This window comes from Anser cygnoides, chromosome 6, assembly GCF_040182565.1.
Source record: "Anser cygnoides isolate HZ-2024a breed goose chromosome 6, Taihu_goose_T2T_genome, whole genome shotgun sequence".
In the NCBI taxonomy this organism is placed as follows: Eukaryota; Metazoa; Chordata; class Aves; order Anseriformes; family Anatidae; genus Anser; species Anser cygnoides.
This window is the reverse complement of record NC_089878.1, coordinates 28723610-28742899: the sequence shown is the minus strand read 5'-3', so window position 1 is coordinate 28742899 and position 19290 is coordinate 28723610. Positions and strand designations below refer to the sequence as shown.

General features: G+C 34.8%; 1 protein-coding gene across 8 annotated transcripts in view; it reads left to right on the top strand.

The window, feature by feature from the left end:
• PTPN4 (protein tyrosine phosphatase non-receptor type 4) overlaps positions 1–19290 on the top strand; it is a 113768-nt gene that overhangs the window by 79972 nt on the left and 14506 nt on the right. For all 8 annotated transcript variants that reach the window (XR_007158920.2, XM_066999627.1, XM_066999626.1 and 5 more), the window contains 8 exons: positions 4165–4299; positions 5568–5726; positions 10857–11016; positions 14042–14125; positions 14208–14264; positions 15563–15719; positions 17201–17367; positions 19117–19207. Coding sequence is in view for 7 of the 8 variants with exons in the window: in XM_066999627.1 (XP_066855728.1) it covers positions 4165–4299; positions 5568–5726; positions 10857–11016; positions 14042–14125; positions 14208–14264; positions 15563–15719; positions 17201–17367; positions 19117–19207 (1010 nt within the window). In the remaining variant the exon portion in view is untranslated. The remainder of the gene's footprint in view (positions 1–4164; positions 4300–5567; positions 5727–10856; positions 11017–14041; positions 14126–14207; positions 14265–15562; positions 15720–17200; positions 17368–19116; positions 19208–19290) is intronic.

The window sequence follows — 19290 nt, the reverse complement described above, 5'->3', positions numbered from 1 at the left end:
TATTCTCTCGGCCTCATTTGTTGCAGGATATTTACAAACCATAAAAATCTGTGAGAATTCCCAGGAGCATAATAAGCGACTGAACTTTTTCATTTCTATTATCTTTCAAGTCGTGAATTGTGAGATTTCTTAAAGAACATTGCTTTCTCTTGCAAAATATTCTAATTCTGTTCAGTTCTGATGGTATGTACTGAATCCGAGAGAAGGGTGTTTATACATATCATATGATAGTGTGTGGTTATTTCAGTCATTTGTATTTCTGAACTGTTTATCATGAGGTTACAACCTCTGTTTCCAGAAATCCAGTCTAATTGTTTCAACCATCCATTTACTCAGGTCATTTAAATTCTTCTGCTCTAAACTGTACATGTCATTTTGTGGTATATCTGCAGACTCGTGTATAATTTCAGTTTCTTTGTCTGAAGCAGTAGTCACCAGTTTTGCTCAGAAATTCATTCCCTTTGTCAAAATATATACACACACACACACATATATATATATATTCCCTTGTCAAAATAAAAAGTAAGGCTGTGGCTCCAGGTTATATTTCTTTTGGGGACAGAAATGATTTAAAAGATTTCCTCCTGTATCCCCAAACAATTTTGTCTCTGCCAACTTGTGAGGATTTAGCATTTTAGCTGTGGGACCTCAAAACAAATTCTTTGAAACCTTTTGTGTACTATAGCTGAGTCAATACCACTAGTGTTATGCTTTTTTTGGTTGTGTTATATAATTTTATCCCTGCTTCTAGTTTTTTTTGTATTTGGTATGGTATCACAGCTTCTAAGACTGTTCTTGATCTTTGTGAGCATGTAAAGTTTTCGGTCTCTAACCCTACTCAGATGTAATTTCTTCCAACTTTTTTTAGGAATGTTTCTGCAGATAAACCAAAAATAACATTAAATCTGAAAATAGTTTACTCAGCAGTGCCCTGTGGTGGGGTGCAATAGAAGTATCCAGAATGAGCAGACAAAGGCAAAATTCAGAATTTCAAAGTTTATCAAAGCATTTCAGAAGTTTTTGGGCTTACTTCCCCCCTCCCGTCTGTACTACGTCATGAGAATGTTATTTGAGTATTGTAAGAAATTAGTAGCAGAGAATAAATTTGGAGGCATATTTCACAATGCATCTTAAATTTTAATTAAACATCAAAACTTATTGTTAGATTTCTAAGTGTTGGAAAGAGAACCAGTATCAGAAAGCCACAGCACTGAGAAGTTCGGTGCTGCGTGTGGTTATTTTTTCTTTGAAATTTCTGCAAAGACAGGAAATGGAGGCAACAAACATGAGTGGGTGGGACTCTGAGGTTAGAGCTGTTAATAAAATAATTGAAACGAACCTTTGCTGATAAACTCTGCAGTTGTTTATCATGGTAGTGGTATAATTTCTGAAAGATCAGACCATATCCACAGTAAAAGGTGAGTTTTCCTAACATTGGATTATTTCGATAAGGAAGGAGGTGCTGCTTTTCTTATTTTTAAGGTTGTACTAATTTGTTGCATAGTTTGAGGAAGTTTTTCAAAATGTAGTTAAACTGATTCAAGATACGATGGGGTGAGTTGTTTCTGAAGCAGTCATAAATGACATTTTTTGAAAAAAAAAAAATGTTTTTTTCCCTGTGCCCATACTTTTGTCTCTCTCTTCATAATTTATTTTCTGTTTATACAGGCAAGAAAATTCCCCTTTTGCTGTTATTGTGCATTTAAAACAAAACAAAACTTTTCTGTATCTACCTGTTGATTTATTTAATTTTTTTCACTGAAGGTGAAGATAGTTCAGTAGGTGTCTTTACATGTCTGTCACTACTGTATCCTCACTCCCGTGTTCACCTAATTTACCCCTGGTTATACTGTGTTCATCTGCATTTTCCCCCCAGCTAGTTTTCTGGTCAGTAGAATTTACCTCTTGGCAGAGCTGGCTTCTGGTGCTGATCTGCTGGCTGCAAACTTAGTGTCAGCAAAGCCTAGCTAATGATTGCCTTTGGTTAATAAAAGAATAATGAGCTGGTAACATTAGATATGTATTTCAGTTCTGCTGGTTTCTTTTTATTTTACCTGTTCAGGACTGTTTGAATTCGCTACATGAATAAAAATCTCTAAAGAGGTTTGAGTTGCTCACATTTGAAGCAAATTATGTAAATGAGAATATTGGTTTAATTGACTTGATATCAAGCTAATTATTTCTGAATCAAATTAATACTGCTTAAACACAGTGATCCATTCAAAGAAGCTGGATGTCTTATTTCTCAGGAAATAAACAGCTGCTATTTTGTCTGTTTTCAGTTATCGATATACTGCTAGATTTTTTTCAGGTGGATTAAGGCCTGAATGAATAGGATTTAGAACAGCCCATCTTGCTCAACTGTCTGATTTTTTTCAGCTGTTATTTAGTAAATCTTTAGAACAGCAAAACAGCATGCAACACATGTTCAGAACTGCATCAGGACATAGGGAGGGAATAAATACAACAAACAAAAAGTTAAAAACCCTTCACAGCCAGATCACCACTGCTTTAGTACCAAACAATAAGACATGCACGTTCCCGTATGTGCAGACAGATTACTCAACATGATGTTTGCTTTTTGTTTTTTAGACCTTTTTGGTAATACTGAGGATGGTCTGCTTAAGGTGGTGGCTTGTATTTAATTTCTGTGAGAATCAAAAATGTATTTGTAGCTGAAGTTCTCATTTTCAGAAGGATGTAATTTGTGTGTCAGTAGTTCCTTATTTTCTCAAAGTTCCTTCTTTCTGGGTTTGCACTTTCAGTAAATCTGTAAGGTGATAATGATAAGATGAAAATAAAGAACAGTTACCATGTGTTTAGGGCACAGCAAAGGCAGAAGTTATTTTGTGATATGGGTGCATGGAGCTGGGGAAGGAAATGGAGGAAAGCATTATGCTGGTACAGTAATATGTAGTCACCTTATTCTCCAAAGTTGGAAAATAAAGAAGAGTGTAGTGATAAAATATAAAGGCAAATGGGAACGAAATGATTGTGACTGAAATTGAGGTATCATGGGGGACACCTGTATCACTGGAGTTGGCTAGTAATAGAGGAGAAATTGAACTATATAGCGTCATCAAAGTAGTAGAGGTGAAGTGAAAACTCACTAACACAAAACGCAGGGACTTGTATTTAAGGGTTGTTTGAGAGAATTTTTGTTGTTGGCTGAAAAATCTACAGTTAAAAACAATAAAAAGCTAAAGTCTGGATATGTTTAGATGCAGGATGGGTGAACAATCCCATGTGATGCCACTAAAAGAAAGGCAACCACAAGCCTTGGATGATTCATTTGACACTGTCCATTATTAGAGGGAAATATAGTAGTTCATTAGATATTTAAAGTATGGTTTCATCTGTATTCGAGCAATATGAGAAAGAAACAGCAGAAGAGGTGAGTATGTATCCTGGTATGACTGGAGGATGAGAAGAAAAAGTTTCCTCAATATCAAGAAATGGCAACAAATAAAAAATGATTCCTTTCTTACAAGAAATGGTGGGGATAACGACCTCAACCTGAAGGATGTTTCTGGCACAAAACTGAATGGAGCCCAAAAGTAGCCCACTACGAAGATTAAATAGGATGATTGCATCGTGTTTATTGGTGTCAAACCATGTTCTGGAAGAAAGCGTGTGTCACCTTGAAGGAAAAACCCTCATGAGCAGACAAAGCCCAGCAGTTTGATTGCCGTGTTCCTTATTGCCCTGCTTTCAGTTCTTCAAAGTCTTTGGGAGCTTTTTGGACAGATGTTTGCACGACTTTATTTTCCTGAGACGGCTGAACTGTTCTGTTACGTAGTGTTTTTTTCTTTTTTGAGTTCGTACCTCTTGATGAATATTCTGTTTGAGTCAGATTCTCTCTGAGGCATTAGAAATGCTTGGTGAAGTTTTAATAGGTTCCTTTTGTACCTTGTCTGCCTTCGTACCAGCCAGCAGTATTTCATGGCTGTATTTCACTGATGTTCTCGTGCAAAGTACAGAAAATGGAGTACAATATATTGAGAAGATGCAACACAGCGCATGTCAATACAGTTTTGCATTATTACATTTCTGTTTCCATATGATTTGGTTTCCTTTGATAGAATATCCAGAGTTTTGTTGTAGTTAATTTTATATAATATTGTTCTGACCTTTCTGGTCAATCATTTTACTTTCTTCTTCTAGATCCCCCAGTAAACCCTTAGCACGGAAATTGATGAGTGGGATGGACTGGGAAGTAGTGAGTAGGAACTCACTGTCTGATGATAGGTTAGAAACCCAGAGCCTACCATCACGGTCTCCACCTGGAACCCCAAACCAGTAAGTAGCACTGAATCTCTCCCTATAAGTGACTGCCTCTAATGGCAGGGACCTACTTGTGTAATAAAAGGACTAATGCTTTATGGAGACAAATAACTTGACAAAATTATGTGCTGATTAGTTCTCTGGAACATTTAACTCCACAAGAGAAACTGTTCAGGGGTGAATTATAGATACTTTTAACTCAACCTATAGAAAGATGTAGCATGCTACCCTAAATTTGAGCTTGATTTCTCTCAAACACAGTTAAAACTAAATTATTCAATTGGCTAAGAAAAAAATAATAATGATATCTCTGTGATATTTTAGAAATAATTAGTTCTGGATAATTTCGCTTATTAAAACTTCGAGGAAAATTACTTGATCAGAAATCCTTGCAGATTTATTTTCCTCAGTGTTTCTGCATTTCTTTTATTCCTTTCAAAGCTTGCTTTTCACATGTTAGAGCTGTGTTTTATGTTAGTTATAGTTATGTTAGTTAGGGGAAAATCATTTCTGATTTCTTTTGGAAAATAACCACCTTTCTCTTTCAGTGTGCTGAAACTGGCTTAAGAATCTGTATTATCCAATTTTGTATTACTTAAGCAAGAAGATTTTAAGATTCATTGGCATTGCAGTAGATTATTCAAAAGAAGGTTGTTATAAATATCTGCAGCAATTTAAAAATTACTTTTAAAATTGTATAATAAAGATGCTTATAGTATAACATACCTTATTCATGGTTCAAGGCATTTTAAGAATACATGCATATGTCACAATTCTCGTTTTCACATGGGAAAATTTTGGGTCACGGAAAGGAAATGACTCTCAGTGTAATGCTTATGATTATTCCAGGAGAAGATGTTGGAGATAAAATGTTCATCTTAATGGACAGCAAGGTTCTTCCATGAACAAACAGGATTTTTATTCTCAGGGATTCATTTCGCTTCTCATTGAGTGGACTATTGGTTTAGTAGCCTTTTCATCGAAAGCATTATCTTTCAGGTTTCTCTAAAAATATTAAAAAATAGCCGTTTAGTGTTTTCGAAAGTGTGCCAAAAATATTTTTGTAAAGAAAGTTATGAAACATAGCACATCTATCATAAAAAACACACAATTGTTTCAGTGATTTTTTGAAACATGAAATTATTTCATAGAACTATGTATGTGAACATATGTTTTCACTGCGAGGAAAAAGTGTTTTTCTGGCATTCTTTCATAGTGGTGTAAGAAATGTAGGTTAATAATGAAATTCTTTTCACATTGCATTGCTATGCTTTCCCTTTTAGTCGCAACTCTGCCTTCACTCAAGAAGGAGCCCGGTTACGACCCTCATCAGTTGGACATTTAGTAGACCATGTGGTTCACACTTCGCCAAGTGAAGTATTTGTGAACCACCGATCTCCATCTTCCACCCAGGCTAACAGCATAATACTGGAATCATCACCGTAAGTTCTGTTTATTTGTTACTGTGTGGTAGCATACAGGGCTACTGAGGATAACAAGTCAGAAATCTTTGCCATAAAGAATCTAGTTTTAAATGTTTAGGTCAGGGGAGAGCCAGAAAATCTAATAAAAAGGTAGCCGTTGCTCAGGAGCTATTAGTGTAAGACTTAGTAAAAATCAAATTATATAGGAGTGAAGACCTATATCTGAGGTGTTCTTGGTACAGGATTGCCATACCTTTCCCCTTGTCCAATGTAAATGTGGGTTTGTTGTAGTGTGACCATCAGTGTCTGGATGTGAATGTAAAAGTTGGTTTTGGTAGAACTGGAGTGTATTGCTTTGTGATACAAGTTTTAAATTCCCATAACTTTTTGGAAATTTTGCTTTTTGTCAAAACAAAGAAGTGTGAGATATACAAATTACTCAGCCAAAATACGTTAGTACCCCAGCATTCCGAGGTTCTTAGTATTCTTTGTACGTTGTTATAGAGTATATTTTTGTTTAAGACTGCACTGTTTTGTTTTTCCTAGCAAGCTGAGTATTCTTCATACTGTAAGAGTACTATGCAATGGTGATGAAAATGTAGTATTGTATATTAAGTTTAAAAGGATGACATAGCTTTTGTGGATATGAATTATAAAGATCTTCCTCTTTCATACGAGGTTTTTCTTGCTTGACATAGTTGTCATCTAAAAGATTATATATTCATTTGTAATCAAAATTAATTATTATAGCAGGTTGCAAACTAAAGCTTTTCTTTGTAAAGATTCTATACATGAATTGAAGGAATTCTATGGGAAAAAATGTTTATTTTCAAACAAACAAAAAACCTGAGTTATTGAAAGATTTGAAATGCTTGGAATAAACTGGTGGCCAGACTACAGATGAATTGGGGGAAAAACGGTGCACAATATAAACGATATTAACACTGCTGCTGTATCTTTTTATATGTAGATACACATATAATTCTAAATTTACTCTCATAATTTTGTATAATCTCTATAAGCAAGGAAATTATGCAAATGGTTTCAAAACCATTTGAGAACTATAAAACAACATGTGCATAATTACATTTTTATAAACAGCTGGTGTTTCTCAGGAAAAAAATACACTGGGAATGTATTCAACTTTTAAAACCTCGCTTGGACTATACCTTCCATTTCAACAACTTTGCATAACTTTGGGGAGGGAAATAGAAAAGAAAACTGTTAAGGTTTTGTAAAATAACACAAGTTATTTTATTAGCTATAATTTTACAGTCAGTTGTTTAGATTTCAGAGATGAAAAAGCAGTGCTTTAGCCTAATAATAGAAAGTTCCCTTTTTTGATGGTCTTTTTTAATCTATTTGTGTGGCAAGGGAATCTCAAAACTGGAACACTTGCGAATCTTTTTTCATACTTGAGTTTTACTGTACTGAGGCCACTCAGGTTCCTTCAGTTCCAAGACAAATCAAGTCAGTTATGAGAAACTCATCTTGAATGGTGGAGTGATACAGTGGAGTAAGCAAAATTCTAAAAAGCTCTTTTATTCATATGCTTTTACTCTAAATTTAAGTTGTAAAATATGTTCCTGAAAGTTCTTTGGATTTGTTTATTTAATACCTGATTTGTGTAAGTTACCATAGAAATGAACCTTAAAAGTAGAGAGGAAGTGGTTGTGCAAGTTAATTATGCAACTATGGGTGTTCTTCATGTTTTTGCACTTTTTCATGCCCTAATAGGAAAAATATTGCTCTTCCATCACTAAGATTTGTATTTTTTTTCCCTTGTTGGAAGTTCAGACGTGGAATTTAATCTCCTTCTATAGATACTTAGTATAAGCTACTTTTAAGAGTGAGGATATTGCTGTCAAAAACATGAACCGTGAGGGTTTCAGAGTCTTCTGAAAGTCTCAGGTGATGTTATTGATTCAAGCTTTGATATTTATGAATGAAAGTAGTAGAGTCACAAAGTTTATATTGACTGTATAATTAGAAATGGTACTGTTTTACACTCAAAAAAAAACACCCTATATCTTAAATACTTTGATTATTCCGAGTCAGAAGATTAGAGTAGTCCCTCTGCTAATTTATTGGAAATTCCTAGTTATGGATCAAATTTGTGTGTGCAAGACAGTAAGAGGGGCTAACCTGACAGTCTGTATAGTGCTCTCTTGAAGTTTGGAGTCAATATAGCAAAAGAAATCAGAATTTCAGTGCAGTTTAGAAGGGCATTATAGCTTAGATAGCACAGTCTTTCATTCTGCTTTTTTTTGTCTTCATCCTCATGTGCTATTCAGAGCAACTTGTAGTTTACAGAGGTAATTATAACCTTAAATTCCAAAAGCACATGATATATATTTAATTTAATGAACTTATGGGTATGTGTATGAAATGTTTGCTTAATATATTATGAAAGGTCAGACCGGATATCTGTAACAAAAATACACAAAGGTAGTCAGTGTGAGGTTTTGTGTGTTATTTTATTATGATGTAAATTGCTGAAAGCAGAAACAGAGAGCTGCTTTGCCTGCAAAACAGGCTGCTTTCACTGCCATTGTCTAAGCATTCATAAGGAAATTCAAAGCTGACTGGGCAAATATAAAGCAATGAAGTTTTTGCCCAAGGCTTGATTGTTAGTTCTCACAATTCGTTATGCTAATCTATTACAGTACTTGCCTTGCTGCTACTAAAATGCTCATTTAAGTAACTTTTCCAATCTTTTCTATAAATTTGTATGTTCTGTAGGAATTTGTGTATGTTGACATGTATGGACCAACATCTAGTCAAACATAAGTTCCAACATTTACTTTTATCAGGATCCTTTTGTGTCTTTATGAAGGTTTCCCATTCCTTTTTTATTCAGTTTAAAATTCTCAGGAGTAATTGTTTGTAGGAAAATATATAACTATGTTGCCCTTCACTTGAAAGGATGAATAACCTGTGCTGGCCAGAGCTGAATGTATAAATACACAGGTAGCTAAAAAGCTCTGGATGACCTTCGTAAGTCAATGTATAAATAATTTAGAGTTGCCTTGAAAATTCGTTCTGCAAATGTTGGCAATCATGATATTTTTCCCTCTCCACAAAACTGTATTTTGAAAAGGTACTTATCAATAATAATAAAAAAGACTTTTTACTTTCAGTTGCACTGAAAAGTGTCACAAGATATTATTTTTATTATTTTCTAAAAGTTGACATTAAGCAAAAACATCTCTCAAAATATTGTCAGGATCTTTTCAAATGTACTGTTTCCCTAAATTGACAAAAAAAAAAAAACAATATTTGTGTTCTAGAAAAATGGCTAAATTTTTAAAAACTGAAGTGGAGAATATGCACTTTTCTTTAGTGAAATGTTCCATTTTCCACTCCATTGTCACACTTTTTGAAAGATGTTCATCCCTGGTTTTAAATCACTGAGACAATATGGATCTTATTTTTTCATTTTTGTTTTTGAAAATGTGCACCTGGGCCCTGTTTCCCTTTAATTACATAGAGCCAAATTCTGCAGGATGGAATTTGATGTACAGCTGCCTTAGGTTTTCATACTTGCAGCAACTTGAAATGCTGTTCTGTCTCATAACGAGAGTCTTACCCAGCTAACAGTTTACTGCGGCTAGCCTAGTTAAATACAGAGGACTAGTCACGCGAGTACATGTGCTTTTTAGAGATGTTATAGTTACAGATGCTTTTTTAGATGTTATAGTATGAGTCAGTGCTACAGCTTGCTGATAACGAATGGGGCATTGTCCTATTTCTGGCTTCTGGGAGTGTACTTCCCTCCCCTCACAGTACTCGACCTAGGGACGAGGCGATTCATCTTGCTGAACCAGCAGAAAGCTACCCAGGCTTGTCCAAAAGTCACTGTATTTTGGCTTGTTTGGTAAGCTGGACTGGCCAAGGGAGGAGCACTGGCATCATTGAAGGACAGGGGCATGGGTGTGAGCGAAAGAAAGAATGGCAGCACCCATTTCTGGTGGTGGTGTTCTCTTTAGGTTTAGCTGTAACCTGTAACTTCATTCTTCATGGGTTTTGGATTTGCTGCTAGTATCAGTGGGCTGTTGCCATAAGTAGTTAAATTACTTAATAATATCTTTTAATGTGGTTTGTGAGGAGGAAGGCATGTATCCTTGCTGGTATTTAGAAACTGACATTCAAACTAAGTTAATGGGAACTAATGCTAACTGCCCTTTCGAGCCTCTAAAAATGTTCGCCTTAATTCTTAAGTATAAAGCCATATAATGAAAGATGAATCATCTATGTAATACAAACTATACAGTTAAGCTTTTATTCCAAAGGGACTAATAAAGGAAATGATCTATATTGCACATAAACAGAGAGAACATTTTTATTAATCTACAGTACAGTGCTCAAAGATCTAAAACAGAAATAGTAGTTTCTGCTGTTCTATCTTCTGTAATGATGTTAAAACTCAACTGAAAAATGCATGCTATGAATGCCATTTTTACAAATGTTTCAATGCTGCACATATTTCAAAGGGGAATATGTTCAAGAGGGGAATAAAACCAAAGTTCTTTTGAAATATGCCTGTGTATGTATATATATACTTTTAAATTGAAAATTTTAACTCTATCACCTCCATTGAGCTTTTCAAATAAATGTGGGTGGACAGCTGAATTGACTTGAGTTTGCACTCCTATTTCTAGATCAAAAGCCAAAAAATAGCGTGGGAGCACTTCATTACAATGCTTTTGTCTGTTTTTAAGATCTAAATTTCAGGCATTGACTTGTGATCTAATTGGTTTTCTTATTGCAGGAGACATTTTAAGTGACATGTACTTTAGATATTTATTTTTAGCAAAAATGAAGTGTGTAAATACAGTGAATTTTATAGTTTGTAAACACAAAATAGGTTAAGAGTGCTAGATCCTTTGGGGGAAAAAAAAAAAGAAAAAAGTAATGTATAAAACTTGAACTTGCTTGTTTCATGTACAATTGCTTTTCAAGAATAAGGCAGTAACATGGCTAAACATATACTTCCAATGTATTCCACCACAGTAAATTTTTGAGATTCTCAAAATATATGCATACATTCAGGTCATCCTGAGTTTCTTCAAGCAGTTTATTTAGTTTACCTGGAATCCTTAAAGTATTGTCAATGTCTAATGATTTTACTTTTATTTTGATACTTAGATCTCAAGAAACTCCTATAGATGGGCAGCCTCCTGCGTTACCACCCAAACAATTTAAAAAGAACAGTTGGAACCAAATTCATCATTCACACTCACAGCAGGAACTGGATAACCATATTAATGAAACATTTGATGTTCCTGCATCACCTGAAAAGTCCACAGTAAGTTTTTAGATCTAGTTTAATTATTTTTTTTTTTTTTTTTTCTGAAAGATAGTTCTACTTTTCTTTAGCTAAATTCTGATACATTTCAGGGAATTGCCACACTTGTACATTACATTGCAACATTTCCATTATACATACCCTCTCTTTCCTCGCTACTACTACTTTTTCTATCTGCTGGAGTAGTCCTTTGTCTTCTGTCACCAAATGACTACACTGGGATAAGTATGCAAAACATGTTAGAGAGATCTTTTTTAAAATACTCAGCTTTTCATCACTTGCAGAAACTTTTAACCTCTTCAGAAGTCACTGTCGGTTTTAAAGAAGACTTTGTAGATAACTACTGCTGGTATGAAAAATAGTGTTTAATCTAGCTTTTGTCAAAAAGACGAACCTAAAAATTCCTACTAGCATCTGGAGTAGTTCTGTCAGGAGTGGACTTTTGAATCTGTGGTAGTATTTTTGATTAGAATTTCCAAGAGCGAGCCACTACGAAGAGATTGGGACAAGGAACATAAACATCCAAGCCAAAGTTCTTTTTTCTTTCTTGAGCATGTGCTAGATGAGTAATATAATCAGTTGATTATTGTCTGTCTGAGGTGAGAAGTCACTGACCATTTTTGTGATTTTTGTCCTTAGGAAAGTTTTCAAATGGTTTTTGGTTTGATACTGATGTGGGTCAAGAAATGTTTTTCAGAATGGGAAGACTCTTTAACATCCAGATGTAACAAATACTGTATAAGCAGTTTCACCGACCTCAGACATTCAAAATTATGAGTCAGCTCCCAAAATTGATATTTTAGAAATGCCTTTGGTTTATTTTTATTTGCATTCTGAACTCTAAGCCTAGGGTGTTCTCTCAGGCCTTGTTATAAAGTTAAGATTCGCATAAAACCCATATTTAATTTCATAGCTGGGGTTTTAATAAAACACAAAATTGAAACTTTTTAAATTTATGAGCATTTTGGGAATGTCATAAAAAGTTTGCCTTAATTAAATCATGAAACAGTATTTTTAACAACTCAGTCTTCTGCTGCTGCTTACCCAAGTCATAGTAAAGTTCTGTTCTGAAAAATAACACTACTCATCAGGTCTCTCTGCATTCGGTTATCTGTACCAAATTGACAAAAATAACTTTCAGTTGTTTTTTTAAACTCCTTTTAGTTCTCATGCAGCTGTGTTGTTTTTTGCAGAATAAGATTCTTTTTCCTGTGTGCATTGTCAGTGTGATTGTTTGCTCTGATCCAATGAGTTACATTTACTCAGCCCTACTTACGGCAGTACACTGTTGTAACTGAAGATCTAATTTGGTCTGCTGATTGCTTTTTATGTTGGGTACTGGAAAAGAAACACAGTATGACTCCTACATTTTGTGAAATTAGAAATTTAGGATTTTGAATGTATTTGTTCAAGATTGCTTTTCTGACCAGAATGCACTTCAGGTTTCTGTACTGTTAGAGTCTCTTCTGTTGCTCCATCTCAAATATTTCCAGGAAAAACTCTGATCATTTTGCCTTCATTAAGCTGTCAAATTTCCTTTGTCTGTTTACATATGGAGAGTTCATTTAGAATGGTAGTAGGACAGGTATGGAAATGACAGCTTTTTACACCAGCCTTCCTTAAGCATCCGATCAGAATGTCCAGAAGTATTTGAAAACAGGTGTGGCCAGGAGTTTCTGCAGTCAGGACAAGTTAGTGATGATATACAGTGCTCTCTTTGGGTTTTTCATTATAAACTACTCTTCAAAATTGCCTGTTAGAGTAGGAAATAATTAGCCTTTTTTTTTCGTCGTTGTTTTTTGTAATCTGGGGAAAGGAGTGGCACAGAACTTGCCAAACTCTGCATGTGAGCCCTTGCTTATTGTTCATCCTGCCCAGGAACATTCGCCTGGTCTCCTGTGCCAGTGAACATCGGCAAAAACTATATGCTCCCTTCCTTCTCATCAACATACCGTTTGCTTACTCTTACGTTTACTCTCCTCTCCTTCCCCAAAGTTTTCACCTTTTCACTACTATGAATGTGGTTGTGGTGCGGTGGGGGTGGTTTGGCTTTAATCAGGAGCTTAAAACATGTGATGCTGAGTTGTCTTTTTATGTTTTTTTTCCCGTTCTTATGAGCCAAGTTTAGCAGCCTTTTTACCTATTGAGCCTGCACGTTTTGAACTTTCATACCTAATAGGAACGTCTGATTTCCTTTAATAAATGGATTTTTTTCTTCCTTTCTGAATATGACTCTTATGCTTTGGGCTATATTTGGTAACATTAAAAACATCGTTGACATAAATTTCTTTAATAGTACTTCACATCCTCACCATGTATATACTAGGTGATATTCAGCCTGTGAAATTAATATTAATGTGGACCAAACTAAAATTTATTTCAATGGCAATAAGTTGATTTTGCCAGATTACAAAAGTATCTAGTATTCCCCAGTTTGTTGGTGGTTCCTGTGACAATATTGTTCTGATCAGAATAAGAATAAATAAATAAATAAACTGTTTGAATTGTCAGAGCTTGACAGAACTTACACTACCTTATGCACAAAATAGGACGAGATATGGAACCAAGGTTTTGTTGACAAACTTGTCGCAGCTTACTGCTACCATATTGCAGTTAATAGGGGGGGGAAAAAAGTGTGTATTAACTTACCTCATTTTTTATCATGTTACATTCTTACTGTGGGCTCTTTACTGCAGTCTAAACTAAAATAATTTAAAATGTTTCAGTTTGGTAATTTGTTTCTCTTAAGACTGCTTGAAGCCAATTAGTCTGTTTTAGTGCCGTTTCTTACTTTGAGCTTCCTTTGACAGAACACAATTTTAACTTAATTACATCCAAGACTTTAAGTGTATAATTGTTTTTCCTTCTATGTAAAACTCATGAGATAAGACATTTGCCTTATTGATGTTTTCCTGAGTGTCCAGTAGCAATTTCTTAATTAGGAAAATGCAAAATTATTGCATACAATATCCACGAAGGCTATAATAACTGTGAACAAGTAATATATATTTTTTCTTTTTACTAGCCCAATGGTGGTATCCCCCATGACAATCTTGTTATGATCAGAATGAAGCCGGATGAAAATGGAAGGTTTGGCTTCAATGTCAAGGTACAGTAACTATTCCTTTTGTGTCTGTTAAGTTGTTTTTCTGATGTTTATGGTTTATGACGTATGTAATTTATTTTTAAAGGGTGGATATGATCAGAAGATGCCCGTAATAGTGTCCAGGGTAGCTCCAGGAACACCTGTAAGTTATCAAAAATCAAGCTGTTTGAAATATCTGTGTAGCTTGAAGTATGTGCTCAAAACTAGTAACTATTTCTTAGCTGCCTATGAAACAAGCAGAAAGGATTTGGTGGGGCTATATAACACTGGTGGAAAAAAGTTCAATCCTCAAAAATATTTTTTTAATGAAACAAGATTTAGTTCCTGAAAATTACAGATTTGCAGATGTTCAGTATGTATTGTTTCTTGAGCTGTCATCCTAAAACTACATTTACTTGATTATTTTTTAATATGGGAATTCATACAATTTAATCTAATTTATATGGAGTCTTCTATTCTCTTAAAAACAACTAAAATGGCAAACACCTCTTACTTTAGTGACAGATGTAGCTGAATAAAGCCAAGACTTAGATTAAAATCAGACATCATGAATCATTCATTAGGTCTGATTGTCTGTTGTTAGTGGTGTTTAGTGACTATCAATAGTGTCTTCAAACTAGGCACAATATTTTGTCAGTTGATTGCCAGAAATACTGACCTGGTATTCAGCTGACTGAAGTCAGCTCTGTTTCTACCTTTTACAGTAGAGCGAACCATTTCTTTGCTAACAGTTAAGAAATACAGCATTTTTTTTCCTTTTTTTTTTCCTGTTGAGATCTGTGGTAAGAACAATGTTCTTACCCATGTAAATTATTATCTCTAAAATATTTAATAATATAAATAATTTTGGCTAAAAGCTTTAAATAGCCAGTCTCCAAGGAAAAGATAATTGGTGATGGCATGTGCTCTTTCATTTTTGCAACCATGGTTGAACAGTGGTATAATAATTATTTTTATTCTTCTCTCTGGGATTACTTAAATTTATGCATTGTCTTTGGTTATTGTCTTACTCTTGTTGTTACAATTGTAATGCTTCATACCTGAAGTATTTAAGCCTCTGAAATTGATTTAGACAATTACTCCCTTCCCTTCAAAGATAAGAACATTCTGCTTTTTAGTTGCCTGTACAAAATGTGGTTGAAACAGAGAAGCTCAGTCAAGCTTTCTACTTCAACCAGAGGAGTGGAGTAACAGCTGCTGAAAGACATGACAATGGCAGTCACCTCCCAGTGACAAATTGATTTGTTCATATGAATGGCACTGTCTCATATATTGAGCAACACTCAGATTTATCATTTGAATACAATGCAGCATGCAGCAACCATAGCAACTTGGCTGTTAGGATTCAAGTCCCAGAGTGTAGTTACTTTCAGTTGCTATTTTAAGGTGACAAGTTGGAAATGGCTCATTTTACAGATTTTATTTTTCTATGTGTTGCAGGCTGATCTTTGTGTCCCTCGTTTGAATGAAGGAGACCAGGTTGTACTGATCAACGGCAGGGATATAGCAGAACATACCCACGATCAAGTTGTTATGTTTATTAAAGCTAGCTGTGAGAGACACTCAGGGGAACTTGTGCTCCTAGTTCGACCCAATGGTGAGTAATTTGTACATAATGAAAAAAGTATATAAATAAATAAATAAACACCTTGTCTTTGTCTTCTAATCTTAATTTTTTGTCCTCTGATGGAATGCTTATCTTTTAAGAAGTAACTCCCTTCCTTGAAAAGGACTTGCACCGATACAGCCTATTGTATAAATCTTAATTGATCCCATACTCTAAGGAACTGTTCAGATCTATGTATTGGGAATGAATAGGGAAGCCAGAGATCGCGTATCTCTAACAGAGAGATGAAGTAAATTTTGTACTCACTCTCATTGATTAAGGAAGAAAAGTCCAGAAAACCATCTGTATATTGAATGCAGTTTCTGAGGTTACTGTAATTCCCTTGAAGAAAAAGAAAAACACAAAACAAGAACCAAGTGTTTGGAAGCCTTTGGAGTTCCATATATGCAAAATCCTCCCATATGTTTTAAAAACAATTCAAAATGAGTGGTAACATTTCTACTTGATGCAGAGAGTGCTAAAAATGCAGTTGAAATAATAGTGTTTGCAATATACTCATGACGTAAACTGTTGAAGTATTGCCAACAGATGGTCACTGGAGTTAATTCTGCTCTACATCCCAATTATAATACAGTTGCACAGGAAAGGAAAATGAAAAATCATGTTCAATCAGAATAATTGAAATTACTTTAGGAGAATATGTCAAACACCTCATAAACAATATTTCCTGTATCCACTGATTCATGCTTCCTATTTGTGCTCATGTTCTGTGTGCAAGCTTTCATGCGGTTTTTATGTTTACTTTCTTTTTCATATAAAATTGTTTGTTTGTTTACAAGTTACTAAATTGGTATCCCCTTATGTGTTGATCATCTTTGTGTTCTGGATAAAAACATTTGAGTTGTAGAAGTGAGGAGCTGCTAGTTTCCTCCTTCATGATCATGCAATTTCAACTAAAGAGAGGCTTTCTAACAGCATGTTTGTTATGTATAGTAGATGATGCATATTATTTTTCAGTTTGTTTATAGGCAGGGCACACATACAGCATTGATAGTGTTATAATGGCATATATTAGTGCCGTTTTCTCTGGTGGTCTGCATGTCTTGCCCTAATCACCAAAGCCTGAAAGAACAAATCAGTACAAAATGAAGTAAAAGTAAAAATGTAAATGTACCTGTAGCACCTTCAGAGGCGTGATGTGGGAATTTGAGATTAGGGAGTACACCAGACAAGGTAGGGCCTAACGTGAGGTTTGATCAAAATGTGAACAGTCAGTGATGTGCTTTTGCTTAAAACGACTGTTAAAGCCAAAATTAGTTTTGTCATGGGTGCTAGTAATCAGTAAAGGCTACTTGCCCTTAATGATGGGGATTAAAATCAATGTATTAATAAATGTGGATTTTTCTACAGGAGAAATGCCTTTTTAGTTGATTTAAATAAGTGACTTAAAGTTAACTTTACTTGCCAAACAGCATGTCTGGTTAGAGCCTTCATACTTATATTTTTTGTAGCTGTCTATGATGTTGTGGAAGAGAAGCTGGAGAGCGAGCCTGACTTCCAGTACATCCCTGAGAAATCTCCACTTGATGGTGTCCATCAAGATGATAATGCTCTGCGGGAATCCATGATTCAGCTAGCAGAGGGGCTTATCACTGGAACTGTTCTGGCTCAGTTTGATGTGAGTACTGTCACCTGTAGTTGTGCGCAGGTTTTAAGTCTTTTGGGATAGTAATCATTTTAAACAGAGAAAACTTCACTTAAATTTCAGTACCATCAGCAATTTTGAGTACAACAATTGACTTAACACTCGAAAGAATTAAAAAAAAAAAAAAAAAAAAAAAGTCCTGTAGAGAAACACTACATGTCCAAAGTTATGGCATAGAATAACCAATCCAAATACTACTTCTAAATGTTGTTTCAGTTTTAAATAGTCTTATTGATTGCTTGCAACTTTTTATGGTTATCAGGGGCCTATTTTAATAAACTTTTATAGTGGTGATGACAGAAAACCCACCAAAAATTTATGTTCTGTACTCAGACCTTCATTACTAATCAAAGTTAATGTAGGGGCTGAATGACAGCTGAACTGTTGATATTTTATGTTCTATTTCAATGAGGGAATATAAAATTACCAATGGAAAATACAGCCCTATTAAGAATGTGTAACAAATTACTTTATAAATAGTTAATTTTTTGGCATATTTGAAAAGAACAGTGCATTTCTTTTGGTGTCCATAGCTGCTGATAGCTATAGTCTTTCTTTAGCACTAACTCGTGCTCTGATGATACTCCATCTTCGTTAATGCATGAGGTCAAGTGACTTAAAGCAAGAAGCAATAATTTGTAAAATACAGCAGTGTGAATTCCTCACCAGAGACCTAAGGTTATGTATCACAATGTATATTTATAAAACATACTATTTGAGACTTCTGGTAAAATGTATTTATTTTATACATAGAATAGTACCCATATTTTGCAGTATATGTACCTGGTATGTTATACTGCATAGGTTTAGACTGGGAGCTCTTCCAGGGAAAGTTTTTGTACGGTTTTGTAACAGTGTGACATAAATGGCTTTGGTGTATGTGTTTGGGTCAAGAAACGTATGGGTGTACTGACACATAACTCCCAGGTCTTCATTTAGCTGTTTCATTGCCATAGGATGTCAAACTTGTGCATGGAATGTGTGTAGTCACCATGTTTTATGCTGGGAGGACAAGTGAAAGGTTGTGTTCTCTGGTTGAAAAGTGATTTCAAAGCTCTACTTGCCACATCTCTTATTCTGGTTTAAGGCCTCTTCTCTATCAATTCACTTAGGAGTTCACTTTCAAAAAAATTATTTAAATGATTCAGATTTTAAGTTTTTTAAGTGCTTTTTATTGAACCTGGAGATATCACTGGTACTGTTTGCAGCACAATGGTTATGGCAGTGAATGACTAAGGCATGACAGGACAGAAACCTCTCAAAGGAGATACTGTGCAAGAAAAGCACAAGGTAGCCCAGGATTCACTGTATACCTAATGAAATGCAGGAAGATATCTGACAAAACAAAAAAAAAAAGCTCTGAAACAACTTCATCGTAGGTAGAGAGCTATACACAACGCCATCTGCTTGCCCCAAACCACCATGTGGAATGTCAGTATCTGCCAATTCCCTTAACGTTATGTAATACTGACTTCACTGGATTAGTGTTCTTATGGAAGCCTGAAATTTAACAGTCAGTTTGTCTTTAACCAAATTGTGATGATGTCTTGATTATTTTAAACGATCCCATAGAATATTTCATAGTGCTTTCTTATAAAAAGTATTTCCATATTTGTTGAAACTATCTTTGTTCAGTAATTTATGTTATAAAAAGTATCTCTGTGCATATACTAACAGGTATTTTTTATCTCCTGTGGTCTTGACCATCTTTTTTGTCTTTAGCAATTGTATAGGAAAAAACCTGGAATGACAATGTCTTGCGCCAGATTACCTCAAAACATTTCCAAAAATAGATACAGAGACATTTCGCCTTGTAAGTATGTGTTTGTATTTGTGTTCTAAAAGTATTTTACCCTGGTTAGTAAATAAGTAACATCTTTCTAAAAATTTTTTCAG